This window comes from Clavelina lepadiformis, chromosome 1 (genome assembly GCF_947623445.1).
Source record: "Clavelina lepadiformis chromosome 1, kaClaLepa1.1, whole genome shotgun sequence".
NCBI lineage: Eukaryota > Metazoa > Chordata > Ascidiacea > Aplousobranchia > Clavelinidae > Clavelina > Clavelina lepadiformis.
Genome location: NC_135240.1, coordinates 5931652 through 5955102, shown reverse-complemented (window position 1 = coordinate 5955102; position 23451 = coordinate 5931652). Strand labels below are relative to the sequence as shown.

General features: G+C 36.8%; 3 protein-coding genes across 3 annotated transcripts; 1 reads left to right on the top strand and 2 right to left on the bottom strand.

Moving 5' to 3' along the window:
• Window positions 1-2785: 2785 nt before the first annotated feature.
• LOC143447484 (E3 ubiquitin-protein ligase SH3RF1-like) lies at window positions 2786-12315 on the bottom strand. Its single transcript, XM_076947612.1, has 17 exons — window positions 12119-12315; window positions 11742-11964; window positions 11233-11369; window positions 10960-11024; window positions 9045-9159; window positions 8222-8323; window positions 8047-8142; window positions 7674-7848; window positions 7189-7517; window positions 7011-7111; window positions 6733-6924; window positions 6064-6133; window positions 4986-5328; window positions 4692-4780; window positions 4427-4521; window positions 4186-4284; window positions 2786-3913 (listed from the first exon to the last, which is right to left on the bottom strand). Exons 1-17 carry the CDS (start codon window positions 12188-12190, stop codon window positions 3733-3735), a joined length of 2484 nt encoding a protein of 827 aa, XP_076803727.1. The 5' UTR covers window positions 12191-12315; the 3' UTR covers window positions 2786-3732.
• Window positions 12316-14900: 2585 nt separating this feature from the next.
• On the top strand, window positions 14901-16199 carry LOC143447489 (uncharacterized). Its single transcript, XM_076947625.1, has 2 exons — window positions 14901-15174; window positions 15700-16199. The coding sequence occupies exons 1-2, from the start codon at window positions 14995-14997 to the stop codon at window positions 15841-15843; spliced, it is 324 nt and encodes a 107-aa protein (XP_076803740.1). The 5' UTR covers window positions 14901-14994; the 3' UTR covers window positions 15844-16199.
• On the bottom strand, window positions 15946-23278 carry LOC143447477 (VPS35 endosomal protein-sorting factor-like). Its single transcript, XM_076947604.1, has 28 exons — window positions 23170-23278; window positions 22886-23059; window positions 22489-22588; window positions 22294-22374; window positions 21972-22002; window positions 21673-21752; window positions 21451-21579; window positions 21267-21351; window positions 20916-20966; window positions 20673-20817; window positions 20484-20577; window positions 20224-20301; window positions 20031-20153; window positions 19795-19953; window positions 19553-19669; window positions 19354-19407; window positions 19193-19273; window positions 18959-19021; window positions 18786-18871; window positions 18532-18612; window positions 18352-18415; window positions 18009-18185; window positions 17746-17860; window positions 17552-17685; window positions 17288-17453; window positions 16975-17093; window positions 16706-16846; window positions 15946-16327 (listed from the first exon to the last, which is right to left on the bottom strand). The coding sequence occupies exons 1-28, from the start codon at window positions 23190-23192 to the stop codon at window positions 16244-16246; spliced, it is 2835 nt and encodes a 944-aa protein (XP_076803719.1). The 5' UTR covers window positions 23193-23278; the 3' UTR covers window positions 15946-16243.
• Window positions 23279-23451: the final 173 nt, after the last annotated feature.

Here is a 23451-nt window from a genome sequence, read left to right as displayed (position 1 = left end):
TGCGCTAATGAACGGGAAAAAGTGATAAAACCGAAAAGGCTTAAAGCATACTCGAAAATAATTAAGGTAATAATTGCTGGTAACAACTAGCACGGCCACTAAACCCGCATATATAGCCTACCACGTACCAATCAAATATTACAAAGACGACGACGTTGCTGTGGGATTTTTAGCCGCTTCCATGATGGCGGATATTTTTATGGACTGGATATTCAGCCGAACAAATAGCTCTAACCTCACAGTCCCACTCATTTAAAAAGTACAATGCAAACTCGTAGCTAGCCTGCGCTTTCAGACTGGGCTTAACAAATTTTAAAAGGGGTTCCCACACTAAGCTTCGAAAATATTTTTTAACCACAAAACATTAGTGATTGCAAAAGCAAACTGCAGTCTATGTGTCTGAATGCAATTAAAATGGAATGGATGTTAAGATGTCTGTGTAAAAGCATACAAACTTTAATTTTAACGCCAAAAACAACATTTTGCACTTTTAAACTATTTAGGGTCGTTCCGAAAGTTCCACGTATAATATTGTAAGCACTAGTGTCCGACAGCGTCGCTAAAGGGTAGACACTGCACTCTCGCCTTGGTTTCTACGTATGCAGTAGCCTTCAGCCAATATTGTTACGAAAATTACAGTTCATCTAAAGTTCTAAACGGTTCCTTCGCAGGAATGATCGTCACCTTCACACCAATGTACTAAACTACTATACCTGGATCTACTGAAGTAGCTGCTAATAGCTCGATGCGGTAAACACTAACTACTGCTGTTTTGCGCTGACGACCTCTAAGCATGAAAGAAGGCGGTTTTAATCAATTACTAATTAGGCTGCATCGTCAGCGGAAAACAAACGGACACTGCATAGTAAATTGAACAGAGAACAAGTTCAATGGCCCATTGGGATAACTTCGACTTCTAATGGCTACTGTGGTACTATGCTTGCGAAAGGTCGTGTAGAAGAATCAAAAATAAATATAACCTCAGAGTGCCGCCACCTTATTTTTTATTATTTTACTAACTAGTGGGTTAACACGGTTCAACCGCCATCAACTTGCACTGCTGTTGCATCACTTTACATTGAACTAAATAAAATAACTAAATTGAATCAATTTTTTTGTTTTTAAAATAACTAAATTGAATCAAATTTTTTTCACGGTTACTTGATGTTTATAGACTACAAATTTGGGAGAGACTCAAATATTTCAAGGCGGGGCTAAACCCTCCTGACGCCATGCCAGCTACCATGATGGCAGCCTGCGCCACACCAGCCAGTCATAGCAAAAAATTCTAGATAATGACTAGATTCCTTTCAAGCTGCTTCAGTCCACACACGATTCTGTGTCATTAACAGGGAATCCAAAATAAGTTATGAAATTTCTCTTTAGGCTTCGCTTTGACGAAAGTAATAGAAGCATAGCCACTAGAATTCGCCGGAAGAAGACCGATACAGGCTTACACACGAAATGATTCAGTTTTCTTTCAATGCAATATAAAAGAAACCTTATTAAGTCACTTAATTACTTGCCTCGCTCCAAAAACCAATTGTGCCAATAATAATTATAATCGATTAGAATCGAAAACCTAGCATCCAGGCTAAAATTATGGTTTGTATGAAGTTTTTGAAATTAAATTCAGTAAGAAAGATCAGTCACTCGGCCCGCGGTTCTGTGCATTTATCCACAGTATAGGCCTCTACTGACATGTTTACAGTGATTTGTTGCAAAACTTTCCTCATCTTTACAAGTAATCGATGTCGCAAAGATTGCTACATTTGTGACGCATAAAGCGCACCCAAGAAACTACTAATTGATTACTTTTGACCTCACCATCCCACCACGCTTTTGCTTCTAATCTTGTGGTTCTGTTTCTATACATCAGAAGAATTCTTCACTTTTATGTCGCCTCAACAACTAATTTATCTCCTCTACACAAAAATGAATGACCTTAAAACTAGTGTCTATTCTATTCAAATGGAAATGCGATAATAAAGGGATGTTCTAATATACAAACCGAATGCAATATAATATTCTTATTTTCAGACATCGTTTATCTATCGTTAATGATAGATAAAATTGCGTATCGATAACTTCCTGCTTTCCGTTTTAATTCGTAACATAATTATTGTGCCTGCCTATCTTGCGTGAACTATTCACAGTTATTCAATGTCTTAGGTCTACTAAGATAATCGCGGTAAAATGGACGTCTTTATGCTGTTGCTGTGCCAATGTTTTGTCTAAATGTAATTGTTCAAAGAAACTTCAATATAATCAGTATATACAGTTGTCATTCCTGTGTAACCATTGTTGAATTCAATTTGAAGAAGTTCAGTGTCAAGTTAGACAACTTTGTTTTCATCTTCACAAGACTATAATTCGTTAAGGTGAACAATTAAGTCTGTGGGTGAGAAAAGCAGACAACGACCTCATGAGATTCGTATATCATCACCCGCAATAAACATTTCAACAAGTAAATATTGTAGTGGAATGGGTCAACCTCTCAAGTTCAGGTGCCATATACCCATTTTCCGTTACAGAAATAACAGGTTTACTGCAGAACTATCACAGGTTTTTTCAGCAACACGTCTCATATACCGATGTGGTGGCAAGCAGTAATAAGTGATTTCAATTAAATGGCTTTGTCGTGGACGACGAACAAAGCTGATGAACACGATTAGTTCTCTTCTGGTCGATACAATTTGAGTTTACATCTTGTGTGAAAACAATCTCGCGTCTTTTAATAACATTATTGGTGAAGTAGACCGAAGCAAAGAAATGTCACCTTAAATATTTTCATGAAACGTGTATTGGCAAAAGAGAAAAGAGACTGCATACGGCAACTGAAGACGTTCATTGAAATGAGATTTTAATTCAACAGAAAAAACATCATTGGTGGTTTTTGATTAAACTAAAAAAACAGAAGTTGGCCCGTAACGCGGTACAAAGTGGCTTCAGTTGTTTTGAAACTTATTGCAACATGAAAAAAATAATCGCGTCGGCCATGGAATAAAATATTTCATAAAAAATAACGCTGCGACGACTAAAACAAAACAGATACTGAAAATAAACTATTGTTACCGTGAAAGAACAAAAAAGTGAAGAAACAAACCAATCTTTGTAAATCTATCCAATTGCAATACGTTATTGAAGTATGACGTCATAATAATAGATGACGTCACAGAGTACCAAACACTTCCCACATACCATACTGTAAATGTGAAGGAGTAGTAATTTTGGACAGACTTGACTAGTGTAAGAAGTTCTTATCAGACATACAGCCTATGGTTGTACCAGGGAGATGGTATCGTACTATTTTTAAATATTTAACGACCAATAAGAAGCAAATATTGGGTAATATTTTGGCGCGCAAATTTCACCACGAGACGACGATATATGAAGCGATAAATTTTTTTGAAAAGTGCACATTTTGGGAGGTAGAAAGCGCGTAACTGTACTTACCTTGCTAGCTACAGTGTATATTTTCATCGTGGCTTTGGGTAATTTACTACTGTGGCAATTGCTGTTTATGGTGAAAATAATATCGAACATATATGATAAATAGGTCGACCAAAGGCGGTCGAATGGCACCGATCGTGTAAAACTGTAAAAGGAAATACTTTGCTAGAAAAGCAATCGTTTAAACACAAATATTTAGTGAAAGAAAGACAAGACAAACCAAAAAGCACCCGAGGAGGGTAAGCCTGGACGAAAAAGGTTTCAGCGGCAGTAATTTTATCATAAATCTTTTGTGACTCTCTCAACGAACGTGGCTGGGAAGTGACCTGTTTTTCCCGTACTGACATGAGTGCCCCTGCACCATCCGTCCAAGTTGCGATTGTGCACGATCACCAGGTCCCCTTCTTTTAAATTAAGTTCCTCTGGCCCGTTGGCAGGATAATTCATTATCGCGTAATATCTACGTAACAGTAAACCAGATTTACCAAAAATCAAAAGCGTGGACGACTAATTCGAAACTGTGGCTGGACTAAGTATAGAAATGCACGTCTGTAACAGCATTAAAGAAGGATTATTACGTCATAACTACCATTAAGGACTTCATATATGAGCTTGTAAGTTTGTATTTGATCCATACGTCTACCGCCAAGCTTCAAATATACATGAACATAGTGATGCTCGCCTGTAAGGCAGTATCGAAAGAGGATCTACTGAAGAACCTTGCAGACTTACTTTTCACGAGTCAGAGGCTTGGGGCTTGGTTTATTTTGAGATGACGGCCGTGATTGATGCGCGTCTGTGCTTGGTGACCCGGAAGAACCGGCCTGGGGACTACAGGCAATAGACATCTCATAATTTATACGGCATACTTTCTAGTAGGTGTTGACGACATCCAATTCAGTAATTAGTTCACATTGCAATTATGTATCAATTGTCGTTAAGCAATTTATCCGTTACAGCAGTAAGCGCCTACCTCGATGTTGTTGGAAGGACGGGAACTTTAGGTTTTCCTTTTCCGCCTCCTGATATCATGTTGCGAAGAACGTTTCGTCTGTCGCGCGGCCGGTCCTGCGTTATTTGAACATTGAATGTGGCGACCAGTAATAAAGCATGTTGCTAAGTGATACCAATACTCTACAGACTGGATCAACGGTGGATTATTATGGACTTGTTGCTGGCTGGTTGTTCTACCAATGACGGGGTTTATAACTAAGTTCCACTTTAGTCGGCGCACTAACCTTTTCGACTGCTCGCTTGCGAGCTTTCTCTTCCACGAAGGGCTTAACTGCAGAAGCTGGCGACTTTGGGCTCGTCTTCCGTGCCTGGTCTACAGATTATTATGTTAAAAACCTAGCAAATTAATCTAGTTTCTCAATTCTTTTTAGTTTAAATTAGTACATCGAATCTTGATAGACATTGTGTGAAATGCTGATGTGCTACATTACTATTAGTCAGTGCTCCCACATGCCTATATATTCTTAATCAAAGCATTATTGGGAGGATTTATCTCATCATTTGGTGAGTTATCTTACTTGAGTTACTGCTGGACTGTCCATCACTTCGAACTTTCAAAACTTCTGGCACCACGGGCCTAGGAGGTGGCGACCTGATTGAAGATGGCTTCTCAACCGACGACTTTGCCCCAGCTGTGCTGGAACTTGGTCTAGGGTTACCCGGTCCACCAGCCTTGGGTGGCAGCACGAGTTTACTCGGAACAGGACGAGTTTTGATTGGGGCTGATGTGGGCCTGGGACTGGCTGAAGGTGACGTTTTGTGAACAATTGGGTTTGTTTGACCCGTTGTGGGGTTGAGGTTGCTTTTGTTTGCGTCGTTCACCTTCTGTTGCTGCTGCTGTCTGTACTGTTCGTAGGTTCTCTGGGAATAAGAATATGTTAATGATGGTGGCAAGAAAACATTTGTGCTTATCACGAAAATAGGGACCCCAATAAATACCAAGCTATTTTCACTGAATTCAATTAATATGATAAAAACAAAAATAACCAAACTATGATAAGCTGCAATTTCATGTCTGAAGTTATCTTGACAATAGCATTGCAATGAAGGAGCCACTTTCTACAATGAAACTGGTACGAAAAGGGCCCGGCATTTAATCATAGACCAACGCATAAGAAGCATTGGCATTTGTTACAGGTGTAAGACAGGTGTCAGATATACGAAAATACATGTGTCATGTTGTACTACATGTTTGACACCCATTTGGGGCAGGAAAGGGATGGTTTCCGGGTTAAAACACTCCCTTTTCGTGATCCATGTAAAAAATTCTCACGTGACCTTCCCCTCGAAAATATTCTATGTACGCTTATGTTGAAACCTAAAACAAACACTGTACAGTGTACATACAAATGCATGCGCTATGACCATAGTCTATATTACGAAGATGACCCATTAGTATTGTAACTTCTCACAATGATACCACAATTTAACAAGTAAGAATATCGATGTTTATTTTAGTACACGTCAGTAAATAAGTGAGGCGTGAATGAGGACATTGAAAATGCTGCTGTACTGGTAATATAAGCATCAAACCAGGCTCGCGACAACCACACAGCCTGTATAAAAAGAAGAAATTAAAAATTTTGCGAAACTTACATTTGGTACAAGTTGCCCCGACGCAGAAACCGACGATGGATCACCAAAAGACCGAGAAGAAGCAGATGACCTTGTACAGGAAAAAATATATCAACGTTGAGGACGTTTTAAGTGATGAAAATGCTTGAGAACACAGCTATCTTGCCAATATGCGCATCAGCAAACAACAACAAGTAAAAACTGGAAGGAGAATGAAATTGTGAATACAGTTTTATGATGTGAGTGAAAAACAATGCGATTTCAATCCCATGTTTAAAAGCAGGATATAAGTAGGCAGAAATTACAATTTGAAATATTCAGACTACATATATAATTCATGTGATAGGACATATGATTTCCATTTTAAAGACGTTATAGTTATAATAAATCTAACAGCATCAGGCAATTCATTAATATTTAATTACAGGAGGTAGACAGCCATCTTAACAGGGAACACAACAACTGATATCTCAAAATGCTTAAAGGATATCAGGTTAGAGATAAACGGAACTGAAATAGCTAAACGGCAAAACAATACCAGTCCCAACCACTAAAGGGTCAGCAGAGCAAATAGTAGAATAATCAAGGAAAATATCGAACGGTCGTGTAATTTGCACTGCTCTGGTTTGCATAAAGCTACCATGCACACAGTTATCATATGAAGATATCACAAAGATATTGTCTGCTTACTTTGTAGCTGCCGTGACCATAACAGGTTTGGGGCTAACATAATTGCCTGGAAATGCCCCGGCTTTCCCACTTCGAACATGGGTACCCCTACACCACCCGTCATTGCAAACCTCTGTGATGCAATAAGAGTCTCCTTTGATAAGATCTAACTCGTCCGGCTTCAGGGCTTGGTAGGTGTATGACGCTGTCACACTGTCACCACAAGAAAAGCAAAGTTAGTGAAAAAGCAGGTATATGAATGCACAAGCAAGCAATAAGATTAACTTTCTACAACTTACATCTTTGCGGGTGTTACAAGCTTCGAGGCGGTGTGGGCGGATGCTTTTGTTGATGAGGATGAACGCTCAGATGGCTTACTACGGTCCGCTGGTTTTTGAATCTAAAATAAATGAGCAAAAAGTCGGATGACGGAAGTTACAGAAATACGAAGAAAAAATTAAAGAAAAGAAAACAAACCTGCAGTGCTGTACTGTTTGAACTCGATGTCGTTGTAACATTAATCGGCGGTTGAACTTTTGGGGTACCGGTACGTGCAGGAACCAACTTCTCTGTTGTTTTAACGACGCTGCTAACAATCTGCGAGTCAACTTTTTGTGTCTGTCGCGCATCCAGCGAAGTGTGAAGAGGAGGTAAAGATGCAGACGTTGTTGGAACCTCACTCTTCAGAGGAGGGAAGGTTGGATTCGAAGAGTTGCTGGAGGAGCTTTCTATGGTGCTAGAGGACAACCCAAACTCCATCGAGTGTCGATAGGAAGTGGAAGGAACAGAATCATCTTTATTTTTATCTTGAAATAATTTTTATTTCATTCGTCAATTATCATAGACAGCAAAGCTTTCATCTTGAAACAATAAAAAGAATACTAAAATATTGAACACTGATACAGCCTGAAACTTTTACTGCAAAAAATTCTCCATATTACTAAAAATTGAGAGTTTAATACCAGAAAGGAAAGTGGGAAAGGAATGTCGTTTCTTTGCATTCTTCCCTCCTTGTTTGGTGCTGGTGAGTTTTCTGGCCGCTGCTCCTATTATTCCAGACCTATGGCTCCGATTTTCTTCTTTTGGCTCAGGTGGAGAACTCATGTCTTCAATGAGCAACCTTGCTTCATCACTGAGCTAAAATTAAATTCTTTGGTTATTTTTAACTTATTTTTGCCAGGCAAGTCTCAAGTAATGAGCAACATCAAAATAGTTAAGTACGAGCAAATATAAGTTTAAAAACATGACCCAAGCACATGCTGTATAATATATATAATACTGCAAATAACCAGTACACATTGCCATATATAGCTGATGGCGAGACTTGTGGCTTACTTTTACAAATGAGAGTGGAAAGATTCCAATCTTCTCTTTGAGCATTCCTTCTGCCCAATTTTCATCAACTTTACGTATCACCAGGATTTTGTCGTTCTATAACGTCATCACACCAATACATAACACTTACTGTTGTGTGCCCACCAAACGATGATAATGTAAACAAAAAAGATACCTTTGTAAACTGTATGCAGTCCCTGTCAGGTTCATTTTGGTCGGATTCAAAATCATACAGCGCGGTGCAGTAAGGTCTCTCAATTGGAAGTGGGTGGACAATCTAACAACAGACAAGCAACAAGAATTGGGGTTTAATTCTTACTGATCGCCTGATTAATATGTCCTAAAATGTCAACATTTACAAGGAAATTAATTATAAATAATATATACCAGTAATAAAAAAACAAAAACATAAATTAATGGTTAATGTATAAACTTTTGCATAAAAAAATATTTTGTCCTCATAAACCAACCGCATTTCACATGTCATAACAACTTTCTTTTGGAATTAATTACAACAAGATTTAATACAGGATACCATAAAGTAACATATTGTGTGCGGCCACACATTAAAAGATTTTTGAAAAAGTCACCCAAAGCAGTGTGCTAATGACGTACTATGATCAATCAGCTTAACCGTTAAAAATTGCCTCGTGGTTTAAATAGAATGGATCAAATAAAAAATATTTAAATCCATGTTCAATAATTAATAAATCCCTTATGGCCAAGGCAATTAAAAATTGAGAAACACAAAGCTGCAAAAACATTACCAGTCCTATTACATATATACCAAAAATAATAATAACCATGTGCATGACACAGCAGTAGGCAAGTGCGATACTAAGTCACTTTGGAATATTTACATGATAGGAAGGCTGTAATTGTAAGGTATTGTAGGCTAATAAGCCTAGTTACCAGCTAACATTAATCGATATTGTTTTATAACAATTAGTAAAAATAACGTCAATTGTTCAAATAAAATTATCACCACAACATCAGACCTTCACATAGCTGAGAGGAAACACGCCCGTTCGACCGTGACATTCTCCACTCAACCAATTGGCATCGATCTTTCTTAGAAGGTGTATGGTGTCACCTTTCGCAAAGGATAAGTCGCTACATAACAAATGGAGCCGTTAGATAATTTAATAATACTATTGCTATTCTAAACAAATGCAGAAAAAATGTCTAAACAATTTAGACAAATGCCATACTTCTAATTACAAAAATCACGGGTACGACCTTAAAATATCAACAAAGTTTTGTGTAATACATTTACAACAATCAATAATTCTAATATTCTTGAACTAAAAGTCATGCTGAGAGAAATAGTAAGACATTTGAAAAGAGAGGAGCAGGTTGAAAAGAGCTTAAACAAGGCATGGGGCTATATTTGGGAATAACAAAGCACAGGCAAATCTCTTGGCAACGTCTGAAAAATTGTTCCAGTCAAACAGGATGTGAAGCACAATACTTACATGGTCTAAAAATTTTTAGTAATTAGAAAGGTACTGGTATCATCTTACCAGACCACAACAAGATATACGGAAAGGAATTCAAAACACTGATGACATCATAAAGACAACCCTACTGATGTCAGAGAGAAAAGCTTTGATTTAGAAACAACTGGGGAAGTTACAAAAATAACAAAGAACAATGATGTAGTTGTTGAACTGGTAAAACAGATTCCCGTACAAGTCAAAATACAATGAACTAAGGTCAGATAAAGGTCAAGATGAATGAAATATTAAGTATATATAAGTGAAATTGTTATATTACAACCTGATGCATGTTTCTCAAAACCACATAAAATTATTTCACGTTTACGTTTTCTTGAAGCCACGAAACACAATAACATTGCCCACATTATCTTCAGAATACATGTGTTGCACTTAACATTGCCATACAAACGCACTTTTGGTAAACCTTAGGAACACAGCTGAACAAATGCTTGCTACAAGTTTAGCATCATTCTCACATGACCTTATCAGATGAATAAATACTGTGGTTATTCTGCAGGTTTATTTGTGTTTACATTATCATTTGTACACTACAGGTATTTGTGGTTAAAAACGTGGGCTGTTGTCCCAACAAGATTGTTAGTCAAGCAATTGGTGAAATAAGCTTAAATCACAGGTGCAATGGATTAGTGTTTGACAGATTGTAATGAATTAGTCAGCACACATCAGTTTACAGAGGAATTAAATTGTGAAATCCCTTTCCCACCATACCATCTCAAACCAGCATCCATCAAAGGTGTTGTGAAAACCAAACCCAAGGCAATGATGAATTACTTGAAGCCAAAAGGCTACCCGATATAAATTAATGTATGTAGTGTGTATATAACATGTGGTTTAATAAAAAACACCAACTGCTTTATCCCACTGTAGAAGATTGAAAAGCAACTTTCATATGAAGCCAGCTTTTGCAAACTTTAAATTGGCAAATTATTTTCGCTGTATTTGATCAAATAAAATTCAACCTTTATTAAATCATACAATAAGCTTTTCATAAGTTGAAAGTTTGAAGGAAATATTGACTCAGTAACACTGAAGTGTGTTTTTTTCGGGCGTCCCCACAACTCAATATGAAAGCAAAGTTATGCGACAAGTCAACAATCTTACAGGCTTTTCATCTTTCTGATCAGATCTTATAGGCCTATAGGGTAAACTCATAGATCAATTTTTATCAAGACAAAAAGCTTGGCAGTAAAGTTAAATCTATAACCTTGAAACTAAGACATAGATACACAACTTTGCGAAATATTTTCAGTAATAATTACCAAATTTGTAACATTTTCTCAAAATCTCATTGACCATAACAATAACTTAGTCAGGTCTATACATGTGCATCAAAAACTATGATATCGATTGATCAGCTACTGATACAGGTAAAACAAATAGCCTATCTACCAACCCAGGGTGAGCTGACTCATAAGGAAATATTGCCTGGGCCTCAGGGCGTGGAGTGGTAATCCTTACCTGTAAAATTAGATGAATCGTAATCAATGAAACTTTTAATTATGAAAATATATATTTCCCTTCAAGAATTAAGTGTTTATTTCTTTAACCAGTTTTATGAAAACTAGCAATATTTGCATCACATGCATCGAACCAATTTTAAAAAACATCCGCCAAGAAAAGCTAACAAATAATGCAAGTTCTTTTTAAGAAAAAGTGCCAGCCATACTTTGTTGCTGGCCGGTTCGCTGCCGGCGCGCTCATGGAGTGACGAAGGTCTAATGAGATCCGAATGCCTTGATAGTTTATTCCCGCCATCTTTATCTCCACTATTTTTTGACGCTAGTTCGCTGAGAACACCTTCAACTAAATGGAATGTGTCATTAAGACTTGGATATACTGCCAATTAAGTTTATTTAATGTTTGATAGAACTATGATAATATCAAACCTACATACTAAGAATGCAAAAAGCTTGCACATGGTTTTTACACAAGCTAAAAACTCTTATACTGTACATGTAACTTTATTTACAATAAAATTCCTATTTAAGGATAAAACTTTTCATACATTGGTAAAGTCCATACATTCATATGAAAAGTATCATAAAAAGAACACTAAAAAATAAATATATATACATATTTCTGCAAAATTCCGGAAAATTAAATTGAAAATATGTAATAAAAAATTTCTTTCAACAATATATGAAATGTACATGCAATATGGAAAATTTTTTTTACCAGAATGTCGCCTTGTTTCGTGTACATCAGTTCTTGAAGATACTCGCGTTTGAACTTGCTGCAGTTTGATTCCGTCCAACAGACGAATGAGGAGAATATTGGAAGGCAAATCCTCCACTCGATGTCGTACCAACACTCGGCACTCCGGGCATCTTAATTCCTTGTGAGACTTCACAATGGAAAATAGGCAGGATTTGCAAAATGTGTGTTGGCAAGGTAGGACCTAGTGTAGAGAATAGAAATTATGATTTAAATACGACAGTCAATCAATAAAAAATTGTAGAATTTAAAGCTATAAGATTCCTCAATAATCTACCAATGGACTTAGTTGTGTGCAGTAAAAATAACACACTATAAATTAATCATACTGCTGGTACCTTGTTTTGCTCATCAAGAGGCTTAAGACAAACAGAACATTCCAGTAAATCATTCAACAAGTTAGTATCCATCTCAGAGTCAAAGATATCAAAATGGATACCATGTTAGAAGTGAAGCATGCCTAATTATTAAAACAGCACTTCCACAACTACATCATTTCAATTTTATTTCTCAGATTGCGAGAAATTCAATTCCACAACCTGTAGACATTAAAACAGAAAAATCTGTATTAAATAAGCCTTTTTCCTGTTAACAATTAGGTATAGTATATTTTCTGTGTGAAAATTGTATTTTAAAATGCTCCATAGCCACCAGACTGCATAGGTGCACTCAATACTGTTTTTTTTTAGCTTCAGTGTCGTATTTAGTGTGTGTTATTTTGCTCTTAATGACTTGTACAGAACTTCTGTGCACTCAATTTTCAATTGACTTGAAGTTTGAATAAGTCAAACTGTGTAGTGTGTACATTACTGTGTAATTACACGCTTCCATTGCATCTGAGCTTTTTTGCGCACTACACTTGTCATTTTTGGTTGACTGAAAACAACCTTACTCTGCAGGCAGACCTGGTCTATTCATCAAAGTGTATGCCAAATATTTCAATTATAACGCTGAATTATAACAAATAAAGAAAGAAAAACTAAAACTGGTTATTTGAACGTCAGAATTGAGACTTCCGTTCATACCATCACGCCAACTTTTTCGTCTTTGCACGCACGATTTCTTGTCGAAAACTGCTATACAGTCGAATCCGCTTAATTCGGACACCGGATAACCCGGACAACCGCTTTATTCGGCCAAAATGCTCAGGAACGGAACAAAAGTAAAAATTGAACGTAAAAAAATCCTGTTAATTCGGACAATTCTCCGCTTAATTCGGACACAGGTTCGCAATTCCATCGTTAGGTTATGACACAATAAACAGTACTTCGTTAGTTTAAAGACAAGACTCAATTGCATTATGAGTGATTATGGTGAAACAATGACGATCGATGCAGTAACAATCGACAATGAACTCATATAACGCCGTGCCAGCTTCATAGTCGCTTTTACTTCGGTACAATTGCGTCCATCTTGTAGGAATGTAGGACAAAATTGTACAGAAAAGTTTAGCACGAAAATTGAAATTGCTCACTAAAGTAAACGAAGACGTTTTATGCGATCAGTGCCAGTTACTGCAGTATAGTGCAGCTGCAATTCATTTATTACGCAACAGTACAGTATTTTAAATGCGTTTTTTGCCTTTATGCATTACCATGAAACGAACAATTGATTTTCCGCTTAATTCGGACAAAGCCGTTTCTCCGCTTAATTCGGCCAAAAGTGAGTGGAACCAAAGTGTCCGAATTAAGCGGATTTGACTGTACTTTCTAGTTGTACGCATGCTTCTTGCATTTTTGGAACATTTAGGACCTTTGACCTGAGTCGAGTTTGATAATCAAAATACGTAGGTATAACTAGGGTCGGACTTTCAAGAGTTATTATAACAATCGTTCCAAAAGGACAAGAGTTTGACAAACACTATTCTAATTTAAATCTAACTAGGCCTATTCAATTAAAAACTAACATCAACGTTTTGCTTAGGTGCCCATTCTATGAACCAAGCCGCTTACAGATTATAGGCCTACGCAATTGTTTTTAACAGCGGAATGCGTAACCTACTACGGCATTGCTAGGGCACTCTTCTATACAGTTATACAGACCAATATAGGCACTACGTAAGTTGAGCTGGCAAACAATGTCTGATTAACACAGTTGGCATGCTTTACAAAAGTAAAGTGGGCGAACAAACAGAGTTTTAAATATGCGAACTTTTTTTGTTGGTGTTCGTTGTCTAATTGGACCCTCACCAGTCATCCCATCGGTATTGGTACTTTTGTTTTCTAAAGTCAGGTGCGGTGATAAAATTTAGTATACAAATGCGGTTAAGCCTTTTCGGCTTTATCACTTTTTCCCATTCATCAGTACATGCTGATGAACAACTGACTTGATTTTTTCGTCCCCATCACACTTTTGACGAAAAATAAAACGATTGATTGAAGAGATTTACTCCATATTTGAATCGTATGGTATAACAAAAGGGCCACAACAATTACAATTTGTGTACCCAAAATATCGGCTCGTTCTACTAAAAACACCTAGCAGATAGTTCTAAATTAGGGTAATAGTTTCTATTAAAAAGGTATGGTATAATGATGTTCATCCTCGGAATGAGAAAAGTCTTTGCACGACTTATACCCGGTGATGATTCGTCATCGCTCGAGTCCCGGTTGCCAAGATAGCCTTTGTTTAAGTTCCGATTGCCAAAAATTTTTTATTTATTTTTATTTTTTTAAGCTAGGCCACAATAAACGATGCGGTGTATTGCGAGACCAGCGCCCGAACCACTCGGCTACCGAGCCGACAATATATGCCAAAATACAAAAAATGTGTGACAATCGGAACTTGCACAAAGGCTAACTCGGTAACCGCGGCGCTAGCGATGAGGAATCATCACCGGTTTAAGTCGTGCAAAGACTTTCCTCAGTCCAAGAATAAAGATTATCATATCATAAAATAACATGTTTAAATAATAGTTGTTTCACGTGAACTTCTAACATCTTCATTCATATTTGGTCCAAATCCCGTTGATAGCTGAGGGCAAAAAACCATGTGGTGGACGGCATTTGATCATGTGGGCCACAGTTTCAAGTTTGGACACCCCAGATCTTACGAATCCGCTACCGAGTCATTTTTGGTAGTCGTGTTATAAGATTTCTATATGTATATATCTTGCAGGGAGTAGTAAGCGGAGATGTGGCTGAAGAAAGAGGGGTTAGTTTTTTAAAGCAGGTGCCGTATTGTTTTTATTATCCACTACCCGGCTACAATCAGAATGACTGCAAATGCCGTGCGTGGTTTTGTAAAATCGGCGATATCAGCAAACAGGGTAGCTCTGTTTTCAAAATCTTACTGTCCATATTGCAACCTTGCTAAAGATGTTTTGAAAAAAGCTGGAGTGCGAAAGCCATTCGTAATAGAACTTGATCATCGAAATGACAGCCAGGACGTGCAAGTAAGTCGTTACACCACCGACTTACTGTGGGTAGCACTCGGTTCCATGCGCAGAAGTCTTGTTTAATGTGTTTTGCACTTAACTTATAAATGTTACCGGTATTTATCACACAGTCACGCAGCTAATGCGATGTCTCCATGGTTACACTACACCAGATCGCCTAGCCTAAATAATTTCTAAACTTATAAGTTTAAACAAACTTATTACTCACACAGTCTAGCCTATATTTAAAAATATTAGGCTATACGAGGGGAAAATTTTTTGTACAAAAGCATCAATAAAATAATAATACTAAGCATTTCTATAGCGCTAGATACCCAACTAAAAAACCAATCAAAGGCGCTTTACAGAAAACAGATATGAACGATAGGTAACATAAAAAATATAAAAGTTAAAAACTAAGGATCAAGGGTACTTTAACAAAGATTAGTGTAAGGCCTAGTTTGCAGATTTTCAAAGTCATGTGCATTCTAACTCTCCAGTTTCGCTTTGTGATGAGCTTTTTCAACAACTTTTTATCTGCAGGCTGAACTTACATCAATGACAAGCGTGAACACAGTTCCTTACGTTTTTGTTGACAATGAATACATTGGCGGTGGAACGACGATCGCAGAGTTATTTGAAAGCGGAAGGCTGGATGAAATTTTATCTAACCACCGTGATACCTAGCTGGTATTTGTTTAGGTTGTTTGGCCACTGTGTTACTTGAATACCTCCAAGCTTCTGCTGTATATTACCTGTTATCTTTCCATGCAATAATTTCCATGCACATTTGTAGTAATTTGAATGTATTGCACAGAATATTCTACTAACATGTAATGTAGCATAGCAAAAAACACATTCATGGCATACTATTATATCGTTACATAAAAAGAATCAGAAAAAATCAATTTAATTAAAATCAGAAAAAAGTGATGTTATTGGAAACAGTAAGCTGGGATGTGTGATTGGTTATATTGTTGCTGGTATGTGAACAAATGCTTCTACAGATGAATGTGCTTTCAAAATAAAAGTTAATCAACTGATGAGTGACTTCCTAATGACAAATGGAAAAAAATTCACTTTTTTTTCACGCCTGGGGCTGAGATTGAATCACACTTGCTATTTTCTGATAGACACCTCCTGATTTTTTGAATTCTGCCAGCATTCGTGCCTGTAGGAAAAATAAACATGTTCCTAACAATAATCATTTTCACATTATTAATCCACTTAAACTCTTATTACATCCAGAACAACTTGAAATATTGCTAAATGTTCATTTTTGCTATATCTTGTCAAGTCGAAGTAGGTCATTAACTAAACTTTGCTTCATATGAGATTTTACACAACACAAAGCAACGTCAGTGGTCCAAGTAACTATTTAACCAGTTTTGAATAACTCGAAGTAATGAAAGAGCTTCAACTGTACTTGGGTGTGGGTGTTGCTTTGAACAAGGTCATAGTTGATTTTCAAACAAGGAAATTAATATGTAATAACCAAAAGTGTCTTATTTTCAATACGTTCAAGTTAAATTCATTCATCAAAGCATACCGCGTTTTTGTTTTGTCCGTCTTGATTTGAAATACCCCAAGATGTCGCTGCCAAATGTTGCATGCTTTCATCATCGAGATCGGCATGGGCCATCACAGTCTCAAATAAATGGAAAGCACATGCACTCTGAGCCTTCATTTCCTAAAACCAATCAGTCATGTAAAAACAAAAGTTGTCAAACTGCTGTATTTAAACTCCTGTTACTTTGAATGCATGGTGATGACTTTAAAACTCGAAAAAAAGCATGGGCAAGATCGGCAAACCATTACCGGGGGTGCGACAGGTGACACTAAGTATCCCAAAATTTCATCAAGTACAGTGGTGCCAATACTGTTGATCTCAGCCAGAAATTTAGGATCACTGCTGTACAAATTCTCATTGGAATCCACTGCGTTGCAACAACAAAAAGTGAGAACTTAAACACTGAGTTATATTATGTTGCATTTGAATAGCATTAAAATTGATGCATTGGATTGTTGATTAACAAGTTGGAAAACTTTATCAGACAACAGAGGTGACATAGTCATGCTTTCTTCACACTGAAGACTGAAGTTCTTGCTTAGAATGTTGAACATGGCCCACCTTTATCCACATGATAAATGTATTGATCCTGGCCATATGCAGTCAGTACAGACAACACTTTGATGAATATCAGGCATTTTGTGTCCGGATTCACAACAGCACTTGAGTCTGAAATAACGTTAAGTAATCCACGAAGCAGGTAGAGAACTCCTTTTTCTGTGTTATCCTGTCCGGATAAAATAGTCAAATTGGGATTCAAGTTGAAATGAAAATTAAACGCTTAAACCTCACGAAATCGGAATGAGTCTACAACATATTACTCACTGGTACGGTTAATAAACTGGACAGAAAATTGGTGACAAAGTTGCAAAGCAAATTTTGCGAAAACACAGATTTTGAGTCTTTCACACTGGCCAGTTCAAATATCATACTGATAGCAGATTTGTACATTGCGTCAGCTGCAAGAAAATTATAAACTCATTAAAAAATAAACACAGTAAGTTAGCCGAGAGCATTACCTTGAGTGATGCATTGACTAATGAGAGCCACCTGACCAGACTCCAAGTACAACAACAGCCTTGAGTGGATGTCAATTAATGATGGGATGGTGATGAACGAATATGCTGTACATGCCTGAAATATTTTAGGTAAGTTTAGTTACGTTTCTTCCGTTTGTACCTCGCCATTGCTTTAAATTGGTTAATATAAGGTAAAGACAGAAGTATTTCTCATTTCAAAGTAACAATCATTGCAATTTTTCACTGAAAAAGACGAACATTACCCTAACAAAAGCAGCAGTTTTCCTGGTATGATTTCCTTTGACAATGGATGTTACTTTGGCCGAAAGCTTATTGACAGCATGAACCAGGCAAGCAAGTACAGTGTCAAGGCCACGAAATGAAGCGCGGCATTCTACATAAAAGCTCAGTTGCTGTTCAAAATCCTTCCCAAAGGATATCTGTAACAGAATAAGATTACGTATGGTGGTAGATTGAGCAGTCTGTTTAACAATATCTTACGTTTAGTTTCTTGATAATGCACGAAACTAAGCAGTCATTAGACACTTGTACACACTAGGCAGCAGAAGCAACACTAAGAAGTCACTCGATTATTATGCAAAATACCTTCAGAACAACTCCAGAAACAAGGGAGCTAACTAAGGTTTTTTCTCCCTCCATACTGAGTGCACTGAAACAAATCGCACTGTTAGTCTTTTACAAAACGTTGTATGGCAGGTGTATGTAATTATTACATTCAGTGTTATATTCAAAAGACATTGAACTGGTTTGTTTTAAGAAACCTACTTGATTGAATCATGCATTGCCTTGCACACATACATGAGGCCATTAATTGCTATCGGGTCCGACAATGCTTGCTCCTGATTGCTGGCAGTAGGAAGAACAAATAAAAACCAGGTTGGATGGTCCCAGTGAAAGTAGTAAATGGAATTGCATATAAAGCCATTAACGGCACTGATTTGTGTCGTATGAATAACCATAAGGTACACCATTTTCATTCACATCTATGGTTTTTAATGTACAATTGGTAATCTCGGCACCTGATAAAACTCTCGGCGATCATCTGACACACTTCTTCCTTGCGCTCATCCTTTTGAAACAAGTCAAGAAAAGGCAAGAATTTTTCCTGCAAAAATTCAGTTATTCAGAAACCCGGATATTCACTGCTCACTGCATACGTAAGAAACAATTAGAGACAAAGAAATATACATACCATAGCAAATATGTCACTGAAGTTGTTCGTATGGCTGAGAATTGTACCGACCACAGACTTGAGCTGAAAGTTAAATTGGATAGTGACTAGTACAGAACGCTCTGCTTAAATGCAGTCACACTGTTGATAATAAAATATAATAACCCATCCTTTACATGACAACGAATAATACGTGTAATAACACTATCATAGAATACTTCAGTTGACCAAAAAGGAACTGAGATTAAAACCAACCTGTGGATAGAACCTTTTAAAGGCCCTATCTGGTGTCAAGTGCTTGATGATGTCATTTAGTACAGTGTTAACTTCCTTTTTCTGTGCAAACGCAATCGAATCAACAAATATTCCTGCAGGTGGTAAACTAATCATTTTTAGTGCGAAATCTGTCTACTTACAGCAAAATTCTTGGCCACATACTCAACCCAAATCATCGCACAAGCCATGTAGTGCTGCAAAAATATCAATGGGTGAGGCATAGAAAGTAAGGTATCTCGGCAATTTTAAGAATTAGAATTAGAGTTTCAATTGTTAGAAGGCTAGAATTGTCGCATAACAGGAAAGTAATACTTAGAGTAAAGCTGACAGACTCTTTACCTCGGGGTTCCTTATTTTCACAAGCACTTTCCAGACTTCATTGAGCAGTGGGAGCCTTTCAGCTTCCGGGGGATCTGCCTTTACCACTTTCTCCCCAAGTGTTTGGTAAACAACATACTAAAATAAAAGCGCTCATAAGAGACTACAGAAACTAAACTAAACTCATAAGATGTTTAGTGTTTACACTGTTTCAATGCACATTAAATCTAGATTGCATACAACATACATTATCTCTTAAATACCTTTGGAAATAAAGTATCCTGACTTCCATTGAAGATAGAGCAAAACGAAAGAGCACGTGTAGCAACATACTCAGCATTGAAGGCGGTGATGCAGCAGTTGAGCAAAAGAAGACTGCTAATGTTTTTATAACACCTCTCCGTAACTTCGTTCAAAGTTGCCTGGTTAAGACAAAGTTATTATTGAAAAATTCAAGTCGCCATAAGAGGAAAGCTTAAGCCTAGCCAGGATATCTCACCTCATGTGCTTTATGTGCCAGGCATGATATCATCCATTCTAGAGCTGGTTTGTATAGGCTCAAGTAAGTTGGCATGTCAAGTTTCTGAGTTGCCATGACATTTTGCACCGAAGCTGTGTGCACCTGACAGCCAATTGAAAGCATGTAAACGACATGACATGAGCAATTAAAAATTGTAAACACTTAGTCCTACCTGTTTGTATGTCACTATAAAATCGTAAAGGTTAGGCTTTAGGTGGCCTTGGAACTTTGGAAGATAGAGTTGTCCAACCTAGAAATAATGGTAATTTAGTGCGAAAAATGACTTCAGCTAAACGTTCATTCAAGCAATTTTTCATCCTTTCTCTTTAACAGGGGCTGGTAAAGAAATTGCTCTGCTTGCTTCCCAAAGCATGATTAACATTGAAATAAAATTGAGCAAAAATAAAGGCATAATACAGATGATTAGCATACATGACATAGGTATGTCCGAAAGTATGTAGCAACCAGTGGATCTCCGATTCCACGAGCCATGCTGGTGAGTCGCAATAGGGTACTTTTTGACTCCCTGAAACATATCGAGAATATCATACAAATTTTAAAGAAAAATTTAGCAGGACAGAATTGTTTAGGATTCTCGTTGCAGTCATGTAGTAAAAGTACCCGATTTTGAGAAAACTGCTACAGTGCAGTGTCGCTGCTTCGATGTAAATCCTTGGAAGAAGTTCACGTATCGAGGCAATCTTCAGCAGCCAATTCATGCAGATTTCTCTGGCATTTTCTGGAACCGTATTTGCGTCAATATTATCTGTGTGAAAATACATGTTGACATCGTTGGTAAAGTAGACCAAGTGAATTTATCTACATTGCTGACTATCAAAATTCTCCTTGAAATATCTGGCTTACCTTTATCCATGCCCTTGCACATGGAAAAAATCCGACGCAATACCAACGATCCTAAAACATATGATTCAACGGTATCCTTGTTAGTTATTTTAAATGTATTTTGTTTAATCAGTGCTGCTAGGTTTATGCTATGTCACGATTGCCTAGTGCAAGAAAGGCACAGATTTTCTTGAAAATTCTGCTACCACCAGGAATTTGTTAGTGGCAGCACCTACGCCTGTTGCCTTAGAATAAGTTTCGAATGTTTCATTTTTAAGGAGAATAATAATTACCAATAAAAACTTCAAGCTAAAAAGAAGTACAGTAAATCAAAAGAACAGTAACTGCTTTTACATAGTGTTCGCTACTCACCAAATGTATCAAGTAGGTTTGTGACCAGAACAAATTTGCTCGGATAAAACTGCATGATTGCAGTGTTTCCCAAAAGTTTTGCGCTCTAATAACAATCACCCAACAATAGTTACAACAAAGAGCTTAGTTAAAATTTCTCCATCAGAGTGATCTTCCCAAATCAATTAAGGGGATCACTTATTACCTGAATGGCAATTTTTAAAGCTTTAACTTTCAAATTTTCATTCCATGCTTCAGTTAGAGTTTCATTTAGCATTGTAATCCGCTCCATAAATTCTTGTTGATTCAAATTTTGCATTTCCATGAAACCTCCCTAAATATTATACCAGTAAGCCAATGTTTATAAGAAGAGTCAAAGAAGACTACATCATAATACTTTGCTTCTTTATGTTATAAACAGTTAAACCTCTTCAAAATCATCCAGTTCTCCGAGCCGATCTTTAAGTTTGTCTGAAACTGAGGCCCCAGATTGATAACGCTTGGGCACTACAGAAAAAAAACTAGTGCCAGCAAAAACCATAAAATTATATGTAATTCTGTATCCATATATCAGTATCTAACACTAAAAACCTATCATATAATTGAGCATAAGTTATATGTGGCTTATATACCGGCAGTAGGCCTAAATACTTGCGATTGCAAAAAAACAATCAATATACTAACAAACCATCAAATACCATGACGACTAGATTTTGTTGTACTCACCGTTCTTGGCGCTTACTGAGGCCATCGTTAACTGCAAAAAAAGTAACAATATACATGATCATGTTCATTTTTTGCATTATGCTTCTATGTGTTATCATTATTGTGTCTTGCCAATGTCATTTGAATGATGAGACTAAGACTGATGAGATTCCGAAAAAAACGACATTATTTTTTCTTAATTTTCTTGAAAGTATTTCTGGAATTCTATTACCATTAAGTTGCATACAACAATGCATGCACATTAGTATAAATTAATGAATTATATACTTACGCATATTATTATGCAAAATTATATTATTACGCATGATAAGCAAAATCAGACCTTCACAAATTCCCTGGAAGTCCATGGTTCGAAGTCATCTTCATTTTCATCTTCTCCTCCTACATCTTCCTGCTGCTTGATCTACAAAAAAAGTACAAAGCAAACTTTAAAAAAATTCATGATCGCATTTGCATTGCATGCAAAAAATTAAAACCGAGGCAAGCTTTTTGATAATTTAAGTTGAAAAAAACATACAGTCTTAGCTGGACTTTCTTGAGAAGACGACAATGGATCAGTGAGTGTCAAAGCTGACAGTGGATCAACGAAGTCTGCAACTTCAGGTTCTTTCTTTTTTCTGAAAAAAATGAAACATGAAATTTGGCAAAACAATGTTTTAGTAAGATACCAATATTAATTGATCAATATTTTTTAAACAGCTTAAGAAAGAATTGACTATGTTAATGACAGTAAATTATACAGTCTACTGCTAAGTACAACTCTATACTGAAAGTTTCAAATCAGGTTGCTGCCATTTGTGATGTCTTTTAAGGTTAACGCTGAATTGGGAAAATAACTCTAAACATAAACTTTTCCTCCTGTGAGGAATGTTACAATGAAAACCAGTTAAATATACAAACACAGCTAGATGTACTTTGTCCCTTTCGCTTCTGAATAAGTGCTCTTCCCATCAGAATGCTTCACTTTCAAAGCACTAGTACTCGTGACAGTAATTGATTTCAACGGGTGATAATCAGTAGTAGTAAGTCGTGTTGATTTTAATCTGTTTTTCTCAGCAATTTTCAAATAATTAAACTTCCGTGGTTTCCTGCGTATAGTGTTATTGCTAATAGTTAAAAAATATGACATCAATGTTTAAATTGGCTAATTTAACTTATTCCAATGTGAAAAGTTTAACTAATTTAAAAGTAAACATACCAAGCATATTTTACTGAATCCATTTCCAGTTTTGTCAGCTGCTTTCCTGGCAAGCTTGCTGCAAACCTCGTTACCTGCTCCGAGGTGTTTAGTGCAGTGTATACCAGTACACCTAGCTGTGATCCTTCTAGGGGTGCAAAAGTAAAAATAGACCTGTGTGATAAATTGCTACCGTAGCCTACACTGTAAAAAATCTTTTCTAATTATAAGTCAGTGAGACAATTGAGACTAATAGTTAGTCTTCCAACGAAAAGTATGGCTTATAGTTAGTCTCAATTGTCT